The sequence below is a fragment of the Pan troglodytes genome, chromosome 8 (assembly GCF_028858775.2).
Source record: "Pan troglodytes isolate AG18354 chromosome 8, NHGRI_mPanTro3-v2.0_pri, whole genome shotgun sequence".
NCBI classification, from domain to species: Eukaryota; Metazoa; Chordata; class Mammalia; order Primates; family Hominidae; genus Pan; species Pan troglodytes.
Genome location: NC_072406.2, coordinates 75,765,855 through 75,784,819, shown reverse-complemented (window position 1 = coordinate 75,784,819; position 18,965 = coordinate 75,765,855). Strand labels below are relative to the sequence as shown.

At 40.8% G+C, this 18,965-nt stretch overlaps 2 protein-coding genes across 8 annotated transcripts in view; one reads left to right on the top strand and one right to left on the bottom strand.

The window, feature by feature from the left end:
• The window catches only part of REEP3 (receptor accessory protein 3), a 105,326-nt gene extending 94,017 nt beyond the window's left edge, over positions 1–11,309 (bottom strand). Inside the window, exon 1 of the mRNA XM_009458537.4 lies at positions 11,096–11,309. Coding sequence (XP_009456812.2) covers positions 11,096–11,127 — 32 coding nt within the window. The 5' untranslated portion in view covers positions 11,128–11,309. The remainder of the gene's footprint in view (positions 1–11,095) is intronic.
• JMJD1C (jumonji domain containing 1C) overlaps positions 10,759–18,965 on the top strand; it is a 354,297-nt gene continuing 346,090 nt past the window's right edge. For 2 of the 7 annotated variants that reach the window (XM_063781848.1, XM_063781843.1), the window contains exon 1: positions 10,807–10,929. The gene's annotated coding sequence lies outside the window, so the exon portion shown is untranslated. Of the gene's footprint in view, positions 10,930–18,965 lie in introns of all 7 variants that reach the window. The other 5 variants (XM_063781841.1, XM_054659659.2, XM_009458539.4 and 2 more) reach the window with 5 other exon arrangements.

Below are 18,965 nucleotides of genomic sequence, written 5' to 3'. Positions count from 1 at the left end.
AGTCTCGCTCTATCGCCCAGGCTGGAGTGCAGTGGCGCGATCTTGGCTCACTGCAAGCTCCGCCTCCTGGGTTCACGCCATTCTGCCTCCCTTCGAGTAGCTGGGATTACAGGCGCCCGCCAACACGCCCAGATAATTTTTTGTATTTTTAGTAGAGACAGGGTTTCACCGTGTTAGCCAGGGTGGTCTTGATCTCCTGGCCTCATGATCCACCCACCTCGGCCTCCCAAAGTGCTGGGATTACAGCACTTTATTTCTTTATTTATAGGTGAGAATAATTCTTTCCTAAAATGAACACATCATTACTTGAAAGTGTTAATGCTCTCGGTATTAATATATCTGAACATTTCCTAAGATTATGTTTTGAATTATTGGTTAGCATAAACCTATTTTGTTTAGATTTGTCCTATGACTTTTACTTTTATGATTTCCTTGATAGTTTTGATCCTGCAGAGTCAATGACACTGTTAATTGTTAGGAAAAGCAACATAGTGATAACCTTCAGCTCTGTATTCTAATCCTAATGTCTTAATCAATTCTAAGACCAGGAAAAACTATAACTTGTAAGTCATACTTCATTTACAGGCTAAAAAATATGGATTATAACACCTGATGTGCAGAATATATGAGTATAAAAATATTTGCAAAGTGTACTATATCAGTATTTTTCATCAATTTTTAGAAATTCTCTGTAAACATGAAAATAGGAATTTTGAAATAATAAAGATTGTGACAGATTGATCAGCAACAGTAATTTCTTTTCTACAAGTAGCAACAGTATTTTTATATAGAATATTCTTAAGCCAGAGCTATCCTAAGATACTTGTGAATTTCCAAATATCATTATAGAATTTCTCTCATAAAATACATAGAAGCAGCAAATAGAAAATAGCACAGCCATTTTCAGGTGGAGATGCTGAGCGGACTATATCTCGTAAAGGATCACTTCAACAGAACTCTGCGATGATAAAAACGTTCTATTTTTATGCTGCCCAGTAAGGTAGCACAGAATAAGATAAGCATTCACATAGCTACTGAGCACTTGAAATGTGGCTAGTGTATTGAGAAATTTAATTTTTAATTAATTTACATTTAAATAGCCACATGTAACCATATGAGATAGCACAGTTTTTAGCCTCATGCCCTCTCCATATATATTTTTCTTCCCTTTTTACTTAACACAGTGGTTCCCAACCAGTGGCAGTTTTGCCCACTAGGTGACATATGTCAATTCCATATCTGGAGCCATTTTTGGCTGTCACAACTGGTGGATGCTGCTAAACATCCCACAATGCACAGGAGAGTCTCCCACAACAGAGAATTATCCACTCAAAAATATGAATAATGCTGAGGTTAAGAAACTGTGATATGTTAAAACATCTTCAAATGAAATGAAAAGTACTTTGAAAATAATTATGAATGGCTATATAACATTCTAACGTTAGCTGGTCTGCTCATTACATAAAATAATCTCTAACCACTGTTGGATAATTCCATCCTGATTGCTACTGTTTTCCCTGTTCACAGTATTTTAGTGAGTATGCCATCTCGCCTGATTTTCAGTCATAGTGGCCTCTGTAAATATAACAACATGACCGAAACTGGTAAATTTACTTCAGTAATAGGGGTAAGTATGCATAAACCCTTAACAGTTAGTTTTGTAAACATGAACAATTTTATAACAAAAATTTTTATCTTTAACCTCTCATTTACCTCAAAAGTTGTATGAAAGGATTAGTTTAGTGCAAATGTGTAATCAGTGACATAAAAATAAGTTCATGTTGTTATGAATCAACAGTAACCTTTTTCCATGAAATGATCAAAACAATAACATCTTTTAAGATATTTAAAATACCCATTTATGCCACTATTGTTGTAATGTACCATTTATTTGAACAGTTTCATCTATACTGAAAGTACAGAATATAAAAATCTCCATCCTAAAAGGGTTTAAAATATAGTGGAAAAAGAAATAGCTAACAGAGCAGCAGTAACAAAAAATGGACAAAAGCAAATTGTTTTTGAAATGCAGGCTAATAAAGGAATCTTGTTGGAAGTTCTAGCCCATGCAGTGAAAACAAGACCCAATAGTTTAGAATGTGTTTTCTTTCTTAATGAAAGAAGACAGAAAAGATGACCTCTTACAGGGCATTTCCTACATATATTTTTAAAATGTCAACCTTTTAATTTCTTGAAAACATCATTGTTCCTATTTACCTGATTTCTCATTGTCTAATAGCAATGTAAGTATCATATTCTTAGATACAACTCATGAACATGTAAGCTATTCACAATGGATCTCATAAAAAATGGTAAAGACAAAATCTACCTTAACCTAATTGAAAGAAAATATTTTAGCTATCATTGAGATTTTACAACCAGTTAAAAAATTTAAAGCACATATAAAGGAAGAAAAATATCACTCATATAATTGTGACTGCCTTCAAACTTCCATAGGATTTAAAAATGAGGATGTTTTTCATTAATCCTATCATAAACTTAACAAACATATACCCTAACAAATGGTACATTCTCTTGCTATATTATAGCAAAGATGAATATAAAAATGACATTCATCAGGGCGCAGTGGCTCATGCTAGTAATCCCAGCACTTGAGGAGGCCAAGGCAGGTGGATCACCTGAGGTCAGGAGTTGAAGACCAGCCTGGCCAACATGGTGAAACCCTGTCTCTACTAAAAATACAGAAATTAGCAGGGCATGGTGGTGGCCACCTGTAATCCCAGCTACTCGGGAGGCTGAGGTAGGAGAATTGCTTGAACCCAGGAGGTGGAGGTTGCATTGAGCCGAGATTGCGCCATTGCACTCCAGCCTGGGCAACAAGAGCAAAACTCCTCAGTCTCAAAAAAAAAAAAAAAAAGAATCACATTCATGGCCAGGGCAGTGGCTCACAGCTGTAATCCCAGCACTTTGGGAGGCCAAGGTGGTAGGAATGCTTGAGGCCAGGAGTTGGAGACCAGCCTGGGCAATATGGCAAGACCCCCATCTCTACAAAAGTAAAATAAAAAAATTAGCTGGGTGTGGTAGTGCATGCCTCTAGTCCTGGCTACCTGGGAGGCTGAGGTAGGAGGATTGCTTGAGCTCAGGAGTTTGAGGCTCCAGTGAACCAGGATCATGTCACTGCACTGTACTCCAGCCTGGATGACAGAGTGAAACCCTGTCTCTAAAATAAATAAATAAATTAAATAAATAAAAGAATGACATTCACTTCCAGTCATATTATTCTGTTTTCTTTCCTATATTTGTTAAGGTATCCAATCCTACTTCCCTATCTATCTCCAAAACAATTTTAGCTAGGTTACCAAGGTTTAAAGAGATTGTTTTTAGTAACAGTACAAATGCAGAGCCTTTTCTCTTTTCCCTATCTGGAATAAGTGTGTCTGGAAAGAGGCTCATTAGTGAAAAAAACTTTATTCAATGCTGAGATCCTTTCAGTCTCTCTTTCCAAATAATTCATTCACTGCAGCTTTCATGAGAAAAATTAATTGTGAAATAAGCTCTGGAGGAGGGAAAAAAAGGCAGTCCCCAAATTCATGAGGCATAATATTTACTATCAATAGTTCTGTGATTTATAGTTCACATTCATTTTTTTCATTCTCTTACTGCGGAAAATATTTATTGAGCTTCTTTTGTGTGCAATGAACATATTAGAGAAAAGACTTCTCTCATGGAGACTAGTTGGAGAGGACAGATGATAGATTAAAGAAGTGAAGTACCAAATACTACAGACAACGGAGCGGGGAAGGAAAGCAGGAGTGCTGGGGTCACTGAGAAAGTGAACACCTGAAGGAAGCGAGGGAATGAGGCAGGAGGGTATCTGTGGGAAGTGCACTGAGGCAGGGGCCATCAAGTGCCCAGGCTCTCAGGTCTTACCTGGAGATCACAGATCTCCACTGTGTTGGAGATCACTGTGGCTGGAGTTATAATGGCAGCGGGCAGGTAGAGACAAAGGTTTGAGATGGAAAAAAGTCCAGATCATGTCCTGTTTGTAGACCATCATAAGGACCTGGCTTTCCTGAGTGAGGCAGGAAGTCATCTGAGGGTTGTGAGCAGACGAGTCACATGACTTGACTTGGGTTTCAACAGGACTATTTTGGCTGCTGTTGAGGAGGGACAAGGGCAGACACAGGACACTATGCCACTACAACACACTTCAGAGATGATGCTAGCTTGGACTAGAATGGTATATGTAAAGGTGCTGAGTACAGGATGTATTTTGAAAGCAGAGTCAACAAGATTTGCGGATTCAATGTAGGGAACTAGAGAAAGAGAGGAATCAAGGATGGTATGATCCCAAGGTCTTTGGCCTGAGCTGCTAGTAGGTGGAGCTGGCATTACCAGAGTGGGGGAAAGCTGCCAGAGGAGCCAGATGGGGAAGGAAGCTCAAGAGCCTAGTTTTGGATGTCTTAAGTTCAGTCTGACTTTCAGATGTTTCCATGTGGAGCAAAGAATGCAGCTGAAAATATGATCACAGAGTTCAGCAGAGAGATCTGGGTTGGAGATGTAAATTAATGGGAATCCTTAAAGGACTACAAATAGAAAAGAGAAAATGGTCTAAGGACTGATCCCCATGACATGCCAACTTTAACAACTTTAAGAAGTCAAGGAACATGGAGAAATGTGCCAGGTAGGCTGAGAAGGGAGTGGCCGTTGAGTTACAAAAACAAAAAAAAAAAACCAAAAAAAAGCAAGGTTTCTTGGAAACCAAGTGAAGAAAATACTTTAAGGAGAAAGTGAGCAATTGTATCAAAAGCTGCTGATAAGTCAGATGAGGATCAAACAGTTTGGCCAAGTGGCGGTCACTATTGATCTGAGAAGGGCAATTTCAGTGGAGTGGAAGGAGAGAAAAGTCTAAACAAACGTATGGGTTCCAGAGTACCCTGAAGGAAAGAAAGTGAAGATGGTGTATAGACTATCCTTTTTTTAAAAAAATTATTTTTCTTTTTTTTTTTGAGACAAGTTCTCACTCTGTTTCCCAGGCTGGAGTGCAGTGGCATGCTCATGGCTCACTGCAGCCTCAACATCCCAGGCTCAAGTGATTCTCCCACTTCAGCATCCACAGTAGCCGGGATTACAGGCATGTACCACCACGCCCAGCTAATTTTTTTGTTTTTTGTATTTTTTGTAGAGATGGGGTTTCACCAGGTTGCCTGGATTGGTCTCGAACTCCTGAGCTGAGGTAATCTGTACGCATCAGCCTCCCAAAGTGTTGGGATTACAAGCAAGAGCCACTGTGCCCGGCTTGGACTATTCTTCTGAGGAATTTTTGCTCTAAAGAGACAGAGGGAAATGGGGTGATAAGATGAAAAGTATAGTAGATTAAAAGAGTTTTTTTTTTAAGATGGGAGAAGTAATAGCATGTTGGTATGCTATCGAGAAAGATCTAGTAGAGAAGAAAAAAGAGATGAAGCTGAAAAGAAGGGGGAAAACTGCTGAAGTATGGTTTTTAAGGTGTATAATTTAGCCTTTGAAGACATCCATTATAGCACCCAATATAAATGAAGAGAATCAGAGAAAAATAATTGCGGGTTTTAAGAGTACTGCCAGACAATTAAACTAAGGTAAAACAAAAATGTATTATCATTGTAAAAAAGGGAAATATCGATATATAGAATTGAAAAGGAAGTCTCCAAATTAATCCACTTCTACATAGGAAAGTAGTACTTATCAAATATCTGTAGTATCTAATTTTACATTTAGAAATGATAAAGAAATCACAAAATAAAAAACAAACAAGGCGAACTATATTAAAACTATAAACTCTCTATGCAACCAAGAATAAAATATCTAAAAGAAATCTGAAATTAGATTGAGAAACACATTTGCATGAAATATCACATAAGGTTAATTCCTTTATTATGTAAAAAGCTCAGACAAAACAAGTAAATTATCAAATAACCAAGAGATAAATGGGCAAAGTATATACATACTGTAAGCACAATATATATAATTAATAAAAATCTGGACAAGCATTCAACTGTGCTGATAAATAAAATACAAAAGAAAACAATGAGATATGTTATATTTATTGGTAAAGTATTAAAAAATTAAAACTTCCGATTCTGGCTACATTGTGATAAAGAAAGTACTCATACATTGCTGCTAGCATGTAAAATATTAATATTCTTTTGGAAAGCAATTTGGCAATTCATATCAATGATCATAAAAATATTCAGTGTTTGACTCAGAAATATTCCTCTTGTATTTTTATCCCAAAGAAGTATGTACTTCAAAAGAAGTATATATAATGTCCATTATAGCATTATAATTGCATTTCAGCATTACTTATAATAATGAAATATTTAAAATTATCTAAATGTAAAATTAAATACAAATAGATGAATGGCTAAGAAAATAATACTGGCCTGATCAAACAGAAGATACTAAATAGGATTTCAGAGCAACATAGAAGATGCTTATAAGATTTCAGAGCAACATAGAAGATGCTTACAATATAATAAAGAATAGTATAACATTTTTACTATACTCTAATTAAAATTATGTTACCTACACACAAAGTGATTCAAACAAAAAATGTATATTGAAGATACTTCAAACATTCAGCATGCTGGGATTTTAGAAGAGCATGTTTTTCCTTTTTCTGATAACTACTACTAGCATTTACTGAATGCTTACTATGTGCCAGATGCTGGACTATGGACATTACATTATAGTAATGTATTTAATCCCATGGGGTAGGTTATGACGCATAAATGGCAGAGTTAATAGTTGAATTTGGCAATCTGGCTTTTATCTTGATCTTAATCACAATGCTAGATCATAAAAACAAATTAAGAAAAGTTAGGGAAAAAAATGGAATTTCCCTCAACTTATGAGAGTCATGTTTCAAAAGGTGAGGTGTGGATATCATATATGAATGGAACATCATTGGTAATCTCAAACTACTATCCCTTAAAAATTGGTAACTACTCATGCCTGTAATCCCAGCACTTTGGGAGGCTGAGGTGGGAGGATCACCTGAGGTCAGGAGTTCAAGTCCAGACTGGCCAACGTGGTGAAACCCCGTCTCTACTAAAAATACAAAAATTAGCTGGGCATGGTGGCACATGTCTGTAATCCCAGCCACTTGGGAGGCTGAGGCAGGAGAACTGCTTGAACCCGGGAGGCGGAAATTGCAGTAAGCCAAGATCGTGCCACTGCACTCTAGCCTGTACACCAAGAGAAAAACTCCGTCTCAAAAAAAAAAAAAAAAAAAGTAACTAATCTGTCAATCTTGCCTGTGATGTTAAAGCAAGCTGAGATTGAACAGACTGTAAGTAATGGAAAAATACTTTCATATCATCACAGAATGCTAAGGCTGGACAAAAGAGCTTGGTGGTTATCAGGTCCCTTTGCCTCTTCTAAGAAATAGAACCAAGGTCTATAATCAGCAAGAGACTGCCTCAGGGTCATTCAGCTGGTTAAGGTAACCAAAGCCAGTTCTGAATTCCAAGTTTCTTGATAACAATCCAGTGATATTTCTTCCTACACCATTTTACTCACTTCCCTCATAAAAAAGCTATCTATATATCTATTACGTTTTAAGTGCACACTCAATGCCAAGCACCACACTTCCACGTTTTAGTTAAACTAATTTAATCTTTACAACAGTCTTTTTTTTTTTTTTTTTTGAGACAGAGTCTTGCTCTGTTGCCCAGGCTGGAGTGCAGTGGCACGATCTCAGCTCACTGCAACCTTTGCCTCCAGGGTTCAAGTGATTCCAGTCCCTCAGCTTCCCTAGTAGCCAGGACTACAGGTGTGCGCCATCACGCCCGGCTAATTTTCTTTACAACAGTCTCGTGTGGTATTTATTATAATGACTTAAAGGCAAGAAGACTGAAGCTCAGAAGGGTTTAGTATGCTGCCCAAGACCACACAGCTGTAAACAGTGGTATCCAGGGCCAGGTGCGGTGGCTCATGGCTGTAATTCTAGCACTTAGCGAGGAAGGTGGGCGGATCACTTGAGGCTAGGAGTTCAAGGCCAGCCTGGCCAATATGGTGAAACCCTGTCTCTACTAAAAATACAAAAAAATTAGCCGGGTGTGGTGGCGTGCACCTGTAGTCCCAGCTACTTGGGAGGTTGAGTCATGAGACATGAGAATTGCTTGAATTGGGAGGTGGAGGTTGCAGTAAGTTGAGATCACACCACCGCACTCCAGCATGGGCGACAGAGAGAGACTCTGTCTCAAAAAAGAAAAAAAAAAAAAAAAAAAGAGAGTGGTGTCCAGGGCTAATTTCTCTGGTGTTAAAGTGCAGGATCTTGGGACAAAGTGCTTCTACATACAGGGTGCTTTGGTTATGGAGGTTCCCTGCCCATGCTACCAGAGGTTCATGTTGAGAGAAGGGTCTGATCTTGCTCAGGAGGAGGTGGTTGTCTCAGTAGGTTAGAAAGAATCAAGTAAATTCTACCTCCTGGTGTGAAAAAGGTTTCCAAGTTTGTGTAGATCCTGTGATTGCTCTTTCATGTTTAGAGAGAGAAACTGAGTAAAGAGGAAAAATAGAATGATGTTTATATTCTCTACAAGTGTGCTTTCTAATGTGCTAATGTGTTCACGGCTCACAAAATAACAGTTCCTGACACTTGAGAAATACATTTCTTTTCATGACATTTTCTTCCTCACATTATTGCTCCCTGTCGTTAGCCTCAAACCTTACATTCTGTAGCTCAAGTACTTTAACTGGAGAGAGGCTTTAATCCCCTCTCTCCAGTTAGGGAGCCTCCTAAGGAGTCTCCTTGTCTTCCAGGTCTCCATTGCCAATCATTTCACAGAAGGGCAGAGAATCTTCCAAAGCAAAGCTGTTGCTGCCTTATAACATTTACCCCTTCTTTCTTGAAAACAGGCCCCAGGCTACCTTTCCAGCTTGCTTTTTCCCCACCTGAGTCCCTCACGCCCACTGTAACTAATCTGGGCTTTTCCTCCTCTGGGCTTTGGCTCACGCCGGTCCCTGTATCTGGAATCCTTTCCTTTTTCATCTTTGGCTGCCTAGATTCTGTCCATTCTTTTTTGTTTTTTTTCTTTTTTGAGGCACAGTCTCACTCTTTGGCCCAGGCTGGAGTGCAGTGGCACGATCACGGCTCACTGCAGCCTTGACCTCCTGAATTTGAGCGATCCTCCTACCTCAGTCCCTGAGTAGCTGGGATTACAGGTGTGAGCTACTGTGACTAGCTAATTAAATTTTTCTTTTTTTGTGGAGACAAGGTCTCGCTATGTTGCCCAGGCTGGTCTCTAACTCTTGCGATCAAACAATCTTCCCTCCTTGGCCTCCCAAAGTGCTAGGATTACAGGTGTGAGCCACTCTACTGGGCCTATTCTTTAAGGCCCATCTGAAACGTAATCTCCCTTGCCTTTTCTGATTCTCCAACCAGATATCCCTTCCTTGTCCAACACTGGGTATTAGAGTGGGTGTAACTTTTACAAGAGTTGACATTTGGACCTGTACTGCAGATATCTGTGCACCCAAACTGTCAATTCCCATGATCAACTACGTGTTACTGACCTTTGTGTTATAGGTAGCACCTAGAACAGACATTCATATTCATTGGCAATTATGAAAAACAAAAGTCTAAAAGTGCTTCACAATTTTCTGTCAGCTGAAGAACTGGTCAAAGAAATCCAGAGGCTTTTTTTTTTTGTAAAGTACAGCTTCTTAATAGGGCACTTGATTTTCTAGGTGTGGACACAACAGTTGATAGACATCTACTAGGTCAAGAAAGGTATGCCTGAATTAGATAAATGACAGACTCAAAAGAGAGGCCAGGAAAAGGCTGAAAAACAATCTGAAGGCATCTGTGGTATCCTTTTGTTTATATCTTGATTTTTAGTTTCGTACAGGGGAACACAGGAAGCTCTGAGGCTTTAAAACTAGAAACTTTGCGATTTAATCAAATGAAAAATTTTGAATGCTGTGCTGCAAATCTGATTAAATAGGGCTAGTAATTCACTTTCAAACAAAATAAACCCCAAACTCAGAAAATCTAGCTCCTTTTAACAAAAAGTCTGGTAATGTTATTTTTCCTAAATTCTAAAGCTTATCAGAGAAGCCTGCCCCCTCACATAAACATTTTTTCATATACCTTTATGAAACCTTCTGAGATAACACTACTACAGAGGTGAATAATGAATTCATAGGCCCTAGCTGTAACTACGTCATTGTTTACTTGGTGACTTTTTTTTTAATCGGGGAGAGGGGTAAAATGGAGATGAGAGAAAATCAGTTTAAGCTGTATTCAAATACATTTACACGATTAACACCACCAACTCAAGGAATTTCTTTTTCTTACAGACCTGTAGCACTTGTTGGTAGGAGAACAATGAAATGAACTCATAATTTGAACAAAGGCAACAGGCACCTGCAGCCTTTCAATCACTTAGCAAATATTTCCGCCGAGACAGGGCCGAATTCCGGGATCTGGGCGAGCAGCCGGTGTCACCTTTCTCGGTAAGCTGCAAATCTTGGGAAAACTAGGACCCTTCCCAGGGATCCTGGGCTGGGAGCGGTCTCCGGTTTTTAGACAAATCTCTCCTCCTACCACACGTGACCGAATGGCAATCAGCCGCCAAGAGAGACACCGCAACGCATCAGCCGCGGGATACAAAGGCTCGGCACTGCCGTCGCATCCTCGGGAGGATCACGGAGCCTCCCGCGCTCGGCGTCTGCGGAGCCTGCGCAGGGAGCAGCTGCGAGGCGCGCCGCTCCCGGGCCCGCAGGGCGGTGCCGCGCTGCGCGGGGAGCAAGAGCGGGGAGCGCGCGCCGCCTGCCCTGAGCGCCTGCCCACCCAGCGCCGCCGGAGCAGGGGCGCCGCACCGCACGCAGCCGAGCAGCGCCACAGCCGCCGCCGCCGTCGCAGCCGCAGTCGCCGCAGCTAGGCCCTCGGCCGTCGCAGGGAGCTCCGCAGCGACGTGGACCAAGGTGAGGAAGCCGAGGGCTCCCCCAGACCCTCGGCAGGCCCGAGGCCGGGCTACCCCGTCCCCGCCCAGGCCCAGGCCCAGGCCTTCCCTTTCCTCTCGGCTCCTTCCCCTTCCCACAGCTCCCCTGGGCCTCGCGCCGGCTGCAGGGCGCAGTGAGAGGCACTTACACCACGGCTCTGGAGATCATCCAGGACACCATCTTCACGGGGGCTTGGGCCCCACGTCCGGGGCGGGTGGGCGCAGGGCGCTGCGGACCAGGCCGCCAACGGCAGGCCGCGCGCTTCGCCGGCTCCTCGCGCTCCCCGGGGCCGCGCTGGCGCCCTCGGGAGCCGGGCCCGGTATGTGCGCGCGGCGGCCTGGGCTGCGCGGCGGTCGGTCCCCCGCCCGCCCCCGCCCGCCCCCGCCCGCCGGCCCGGCAGCCTAGCCGGCCAGCCCCGCCCCTGCGCTCCGCTGATAGGCGGCGGCGGCGGCGCGTTGGCCCGGGCCAGGGCCGGGGCCAGGCGGCCGGGCTCCAGGGCTGGGCTGGCGGGACCCTAGCCCGCGCTGGACGGCCTCGCTGCCGCGGCCTTGGCCCCCGCGCTCTAACCAACCTTACCCTCCTTAGCTCTTTGGGACGCCCACCTCGCGGCGAGAGTGGGGCAGGAGGCTGAGGAAGGGTACTGGAGGGTAGGGATTGGCAGTGCCTGTGTGAAAAGTGAGATATTCGCAGGAACTCGGTGTCCAATAAAACTCTCGACCAGGCCCTGGTTTTGGAGAGCCAAGACTTTGAGGTGTGCCTGGCCACATCCGGTATCCTCAGTGTTTACGGAGGCCCAGCACCAAAGGCGTCCTTATATTACCACATTTTAAAGGAAACGTCGAGAGGTTCTTGCACAGGCCTCCGTGTGTGCCTCGAGTCTCGTGGTGCAATGCAGGGAGGGACGGAGGAGGATTTCATGTTTGCAGTAGTGGGTGCAGTGATACCACTGTTCTGGGCCTCTTAGGGCACCTTGTCATCAGAGCATCTGCAAAGACTGTTTACAGACACGAATCTCCATTATTTCCTTGAGGCCTGCCAGATGTTCAAAGTAAAGGCTGGGTCTAGGATTCCTGACCTGTCTTAAGATTTACAACTATATTACAGCTGTAAGATTTACAACTGTATTTTTTGGAGGTTGGGTTACTGCTTACACCTTGCTGTTCTTGCAAATATCATTTCAAGGGTAGACTTTTAAAACTGTTTTTTTTTTTTTTTGTGACAGTACCAAATTGAGAAAATGATCTTAAAGTTTAGATATTTTTATTTTTTCCAGTTAAGACGATAGTAAAAGATAATTCTAGTATTCAGATGGTGCGAAGAATAAAAGATGAAATGTAGGCTTGGAGCCTTTAATTAAAGTCCTAGAAAATATGATGGCTTTTGTGACCATACTGTAATTTTGTCTTCTTGTTCCTCAATTTCCCTGTGATAAAAAGGGGACAATAATACTGTAGTCTGTCTCTTGCCTTTCAAGGGTGATGTGAGGCACTGCTAAATAATATGTTTAGGAAATACTCTGACTTGCATGGAAGACAATCAAAGGACACAACAGATTATCCTAAATTATTTTCAGTTCTCAGTCAATAAATTGGGTAATATTTCATTATTTAAGAAACAAGCTCAGAAGCTACTTTCTACTCTTGGGTTAGGTTCTTTTGGCTTATTAATTCATGTCAAGACTTTTTATTTCAGGAATTTGAGTAATAATTTGCATTTACTCTGAATCTTTTATTTTTGGCCATTATTCAGCATTATTTGAGGATCAGGTGTGCTGCATAAGCACCAGTTTTTTGGCGAACTCTCTGGTTCAATAAAACTCAAATGAATTTGAATATCATTCAGATCCCTTCATGAAAGATCCTGAAATAGCTTTACAGCCTTTACTTTTACTACTTTCACCCCCAACTCCTAATGTACCCGTTCCCTACCTCTCTTCTCTCAGCCAACCTGTATTTTCATGCTCAGTGCTTTTGCCCAGATTTTGTTTTTCCCTTAACACTTTGCTCCCCATTCTGTACCTATCAGAACTCTCATTTTTCAGTGGCCTGTGCCATGAAGACATCCTTGGTTTTCCTCAGGGACAATTATTCCTAATTTTGTCTGTGCTCTCATAATTTATTACTTGAATTTCTATTTCTTATCTGTGTCATTCTGCCTCTACCATGTCTAATGTACTGAATGGTAAAATGTTTGAGAACAGACATGGTGTATTAGATTTCTTTGTGTTTTCCAACTATCTTGCCTCAGATAGAGTAAACGTCCAATAAAAATTTGAATAATGTTTGTGAAATACAGTCACTCTTTAGGCATCAGATTTAAAAAATTTCAGCCACGTACATTGGAAGTCTCTTAAAAATGTCTTTCTTGCCTTTTTACTTTGGAGGTCATCATTGTGAATATTAATTATTTCAGCCAATCCTAGTACATTAATGCCTTCAGGGGTTGCTGAAGGCAACCTAGGTAGGATGGCTGGCTGCTCTCTGAAATGTCCCTAGACTGCTGTGCGTTAAGTTTCATTTTGTATGCTTATTATATCTTCTGCCTCTTCCACATTTAGATTACTTTTTGCTGCTTTCTTTCTATTTACCTGGAACAGTGCCTTTTTTCACATCTCAATAGGCCATGGGTTGGAAACCACCTACTATGTGCTATACACGTGTCATTGAGTCATTCTGACAACTTAAAAAGCCAGATAGCGTTTATTGCCTTTTGGTACCACGGAAAGTGAGGTTTAGAGAAGTTAACTCACATAAGGTGATCACATAGGTCATTGGTAACAGAACTGGAGATCTAATTCATGCTTCCCAAGCTTGTTTACATTATACTGGGATAGATAGCGGAACTGTGTTTAAGGCGGTGGGTCCAGCTTGGTGTTGCCCTCCAAGGGGAAACTGGAAGGCATTTTTTAGATTGTTGTAGTGATTGGAGCTAACAACTTGCATTTGTTGAGTGAAGGCTAGAGAGGTGTGGGACAGTCCTGAACAAAGTGTCCCCATGTCTTGCATGATTTCAGAATATCTGCCTGACTTTCATGTAGTATTTGTAATTATCAAAGCCTGGAACCTCCATCTTGCATCATGATTTTAACTGAGACTGAATTTTAACTGAGTCTGTTTCCACATGCAACGGTTATGTGAATTGAAGGAAGATTGTTTTGTTCACAACTTGACCAAGAATTGTTTACAGTTTTGGAAAATTGTATCACAAGCAGCTCTGCATTCATAGATATATTCAGCTACTAGTTACTTAAGTTTTCTAGTGTAGTTTTGCCCCACGTCGAAATATATGTTATTATAAATCATTTTCATGTCTCTTTTCCACTCTTATTTAGGGTATATGGATTTGTTTGAAATTGTAGGAATATTGTTATTTTGTTTCAGGGTGGTAAAGCAGAAGTTGGAAAATATTTTATGGAAGGGGCACATTGAATCTGATGTGGTTGAGAACTGTTGATCTAAAGTAAGAGTAACTTCATCTGAGGAGAGTCTCTCATGAAAAGTGCCCAGATTTTAGTGGAGGGTGTTTATAATTTCTCTGTATTGGACTGTGTCTCAGATACACAGAAATCTGCCAAATTTATTAGCAGATAGTTGAGATTTGCTAAGAAATAAGTGGCCATTATGCTGGGTGCGGTGGCTCATGCCTGTAATCCCAGCACTTTGGGAGGCCGACAAGGGCAGATCACTTGAGGCCAAGAGTTCGAGGCCAGCCTGGCCAATGTGGCAAGACCTCATCTCTACTAAAAATACAAAAATTAGCTGGGCATGATGGTGCACACCTGTAATCCCAGCTACTTGGCAGGCTGAGGCAGGAGAATCACCTGAACCTGGAAGGCGGAGGTTGCACTGAGCTGAGATTGCACCACTGCACTCCAGCTTGGGTGACAGAGTGAGACTCTGTCTCAAAAAAAAAAAAAAAAAAAAAAATTGGCCATTAGATAAGTACTTCACTGTATAAGATAAGGTGCTAGGGGCACTGGGAGAAAAGGAAATATAGTACCTTCTGCCTAGAAGCTTTTATAGTGTGGTCTCTTGGAGTGCTTGAAATCATTTCTTATATAGAAGATATGATTTCTTCAAGTACTGAACTTAATTTTGATTTTATACATATATCACTAATATTCATACATTGTGCTATATAAAGCGCATCCTTCATTGTGTTCTGCAAAGACACTTTTCTTCTCTGAGGAAGGCAGTGTATTTAGGGCAAAGGACATTCTCACAGGAGACCTAGTTCTACTACCTGTAATGGGATGTTTGGTAAATCACACTGTATGTTTCCTGTTGAATATGGGGATGATACTGTTATGAAGATCAAAAATAAGAGGCTTTAAAATCTAAGGGTAATTAGACTGTTAAAAGCATTGGTTTCTCTTTTAAATATTAGTTTTCCTAGGAGATATGTGGAATGTGCATCTTCTGCATGTTAAAAGAGTTCATTTATTAGCAGAGCAACAGAGACTAAGAAAGTACCTAGGAGAGCAGGTAGTGAGAGCAGAATTAGAGGGTACAAAGATAATGTCTGATCCCTGTAATTATTAATGAGAATGCTAATGAGACTGAATACTAGGTCACCTTCGCATTTCTATTAAGAGAGCATTTTCAGTGGCTAAAAAATATATTTATTTGGAGAAAGGCTAAAATTACTAAATGAGTCTGTCTTTCATAGTTGTTTAGAAAATAGGGGGAGAGAGAGGATCTTAAGAAGACTGACATAACAGAAGAAAGCTGTTCTTTTTCTGTCTGCTGCTAGATGGATACCTCTTTTCTCTCAGGCAGTCTGCTTATGGAATTATGGTTACAACAGAGGTTCAGTTTGGCTTCAGAGATTGAATGATAATGAAATGATACTGAAAATACAATGATCAGATAGCAATAGAATAAAAAGATTAGGTTCTGATTAAGTATTCACTATAGGTATTGGTAGAAAAAGATGGTGACTAGCTGACAACACAAAAAGTAAAATACATCTGTGATGGCTGGATCTGGGAAGCACACACAGTAAGAAATTGACATTATCTGAGATTCTTATACATTTCCAGTAGTAGCCTTAACTATAACAATTAAGGATTTAGACAGAAGCTTTTGTTTTTCCTTCATGGTAAAATATGGTTTTGTGTTTGACCATGTTAAGTGGCAGAGAAACATCTAGTTTAAGACAATTGAGGTACTTTTACTATTTATTTAAAATAGAATAGATTAAATCAGGGTTTTAAGCTCAAGATAGACTTATGATTTCAGGTATTCAGGTGCATATGGGGTTGTGGTATAATTTGCCAAATCTGAAATATTTGATAATGACATCATGTCTAGTAAGCAGAATTTCAACAGATTTCTGTTGATGTTTTGAGTGATAATTCAAAGCACGTGGAATAAATTTAAAAGGGAACAGTGAAAAATTAGTCTTTTTTTCTTCCCTGTTTCCAGCTACTCAGTTCATTTCACAGGCAGTCTCTGTTCCCAGGTTTTTGTTTTTTTTTTTTCTCAAAGTCCAGAAACATACCCAATTATTAATAGATATTTAGTCTAAGATAAAGACAGCATTTTATGGTTTTTGGAACACGATGGAATTATTCAGTAAACGATGTGACAACCAGCCAGCCATTTAATAAAAACTGAAGAAAAAAAATTCTGATAGGTAGGAAATGGAAAAACTGAAAGTACCATAAAAGTACAAAAAAATAGATAAAGGTATTATATTCTTCATGGCAGGAGGACCTTTCTGTCATAAAATCAGAAACCATAATCATAGATTTGAGTGTACAAGAATTGAAACTCCTGTGCCTCCAAAACCAATATAAACAAGATTAAAAGACAGATGACAAACTAGGAAAAAATTTGTAAAACCTGACAGAGGGTTTTTTGTCTGATTTTTGGGTATATATCTTCATATACAAAGCACTCTTAAAAACTATTAAGAAGTAATCTCTGAAGACTTCCAATTTCCAGTGTAGCATGTAAGGAGCTCAGTAATTGCCACTTGGTCCTGACAACAAATAAATAACTGAACAAAATGAAGAATAGACAACACTTCTTAGATTCCTCAGATAAGTGAAGTCACAGGGCAAACCACATCCTCCAAAACTGGAGAGACAGACAGCTGGATACAGAGAATCACAACTACTGAAGCAGAAACCGAGGATCAGAAACCCCTGAGGGAACCAGTACCCGGGTAGGAAAACCTGAGCTGTAATTGAGGAGTTGCTGGAGGCTCAGTGTGGACAAGTCTGAGACCTAAAAGCTCCAGGGAGAGCCAGTCCTAAGGAAGCCCCCATAGTTTTGTGAGATTTACTTCCTGGAGCTCTACCAGGTCCTCACAGTAAATATTTGAGAAAAATCCTCTTACGCTGTCAGCTGGAGAAGGGAGAAGTGAAACATTTTGAAATACACCAAAGTATTCTGTTCTTAACAAGGCCTGCCCTCAGGAGAAATTATTTCTCTTAGAACCAAACCTAACTGGGGAATGGGAAAAATGCAGCTCCAGTCAACTCTAGCCCTCCACATAGAGAAAAGGAAATTCCTAACTCCACCTCCCTCTAGACTTCCAGTTGGGGGAAGGGAAATAACTTCAGCCCTCTCCAGCCACTCTGTTCCATTTGAAGGGAGGAAAACACCTGAGAAATGCTGGTGGAAGGTCACAGTCTAGAGGCACGGGCTCACCAGAGGACTGAGACCTAATCCTAGGCCTATAGAATGCTTCTCCTCCCCCATCACCCTAGTACTGCATTACAAAACACCTGTTTACTGTAGGCTTTTTAAAAAAAAAAAAAACTTAGTATTATTATGTCCACCTTTAACAAAAAATTACAGGCATACTAAAAGGCAAAAACTGTAGTTTGAGGAGACCAAACCAAACATCAGAACCATAGCTAAATATGGCAGGAATGTTGGAAATACCAGACCAGAAATTTTTTTACGTATTTTTACTTTTTTTAAAAACTTTTATTTTAGATTCTGGGGTACATGTGTGTGGTCTGTTACCTAGGTATGTTGCATGATGCTGAGGTTTGGGGTCTGAATGGTCCCATCACCCAGGTACTGACCTTAGTATCCCACAGTTTTTCATCCCTTCCACCCCCTCCCTCCCTCCTCTAGTAGTCTCCAGTGTCTATTGTTGCCATCATTATGTCAGTGAGTACCCAGTGTTTAGCTCCCACTTATAAGTTAGGGCATGCAGTATTTGGTTTTCTGTTCCTACCTTAATTTGCTTAGGATAATGACCTCCAACTCCATCCATGTTGCTGCAAAAGGACATGATTTCATTCTTTGTTATGTCTGCATAGTATTCCATGGTGTGTGTGTGTACCACATTTTCTTTATCCAATCCCGTTGATGGGCACCTAGGTTAATTCCATGTGTTTGCTATTGTGAATAGTGCTGTGATGAATATGTGAGTGCATGTGTCTTTTTGGTACAACGGTTTTTCTTTTGGTTGTATACCTGGTAATGGGATTGCTGGGTCGAGTGGTAGTTCTTTTAAAGTTCTTTCAGAAATGTCCAGACTGCTTTCCACAGTGGCTGAAGTAATTTACATTCCCATCAATAATGTATAAAGGTTTCCTTTTCTCTGTAGCCTTGCCAACATCTGTTGTTTTTTGACTTTTTAGTAATAGCCACTCTGACTGATGTGAGATGATAACTCATTGGGATTTTGATTTGCATTTCTCTGATAATTAGTGATGTTGAGCCTCTTTTTTCATATGTTTGTTGGCTGCTTGTATGTCTTCTTTTGAGAAGTGTCTGTTCATGTGTTTTTGCCCATTTTTAAATGGGGTTATTTTATTTTATTTTATTTTATTTTATCTTTTGAGCTAGAGTCTTGCCCTGCCGCCCAGGCTGGAGTGCAGTGGCGCGATCTCGGCTCACTGCACGCTCCACCTCTTGGGTTCACACCATTCTCCTGCCTCAGCCTCCGGAGAAGCTGGGACTACAGGCTCCCACCAACATGCCCGGCTAATTTTTTTGTATTTTTAGTAGAGACGGGGTTTCCCTGTGTTAGCCAGGATGGTCTCGATCTCC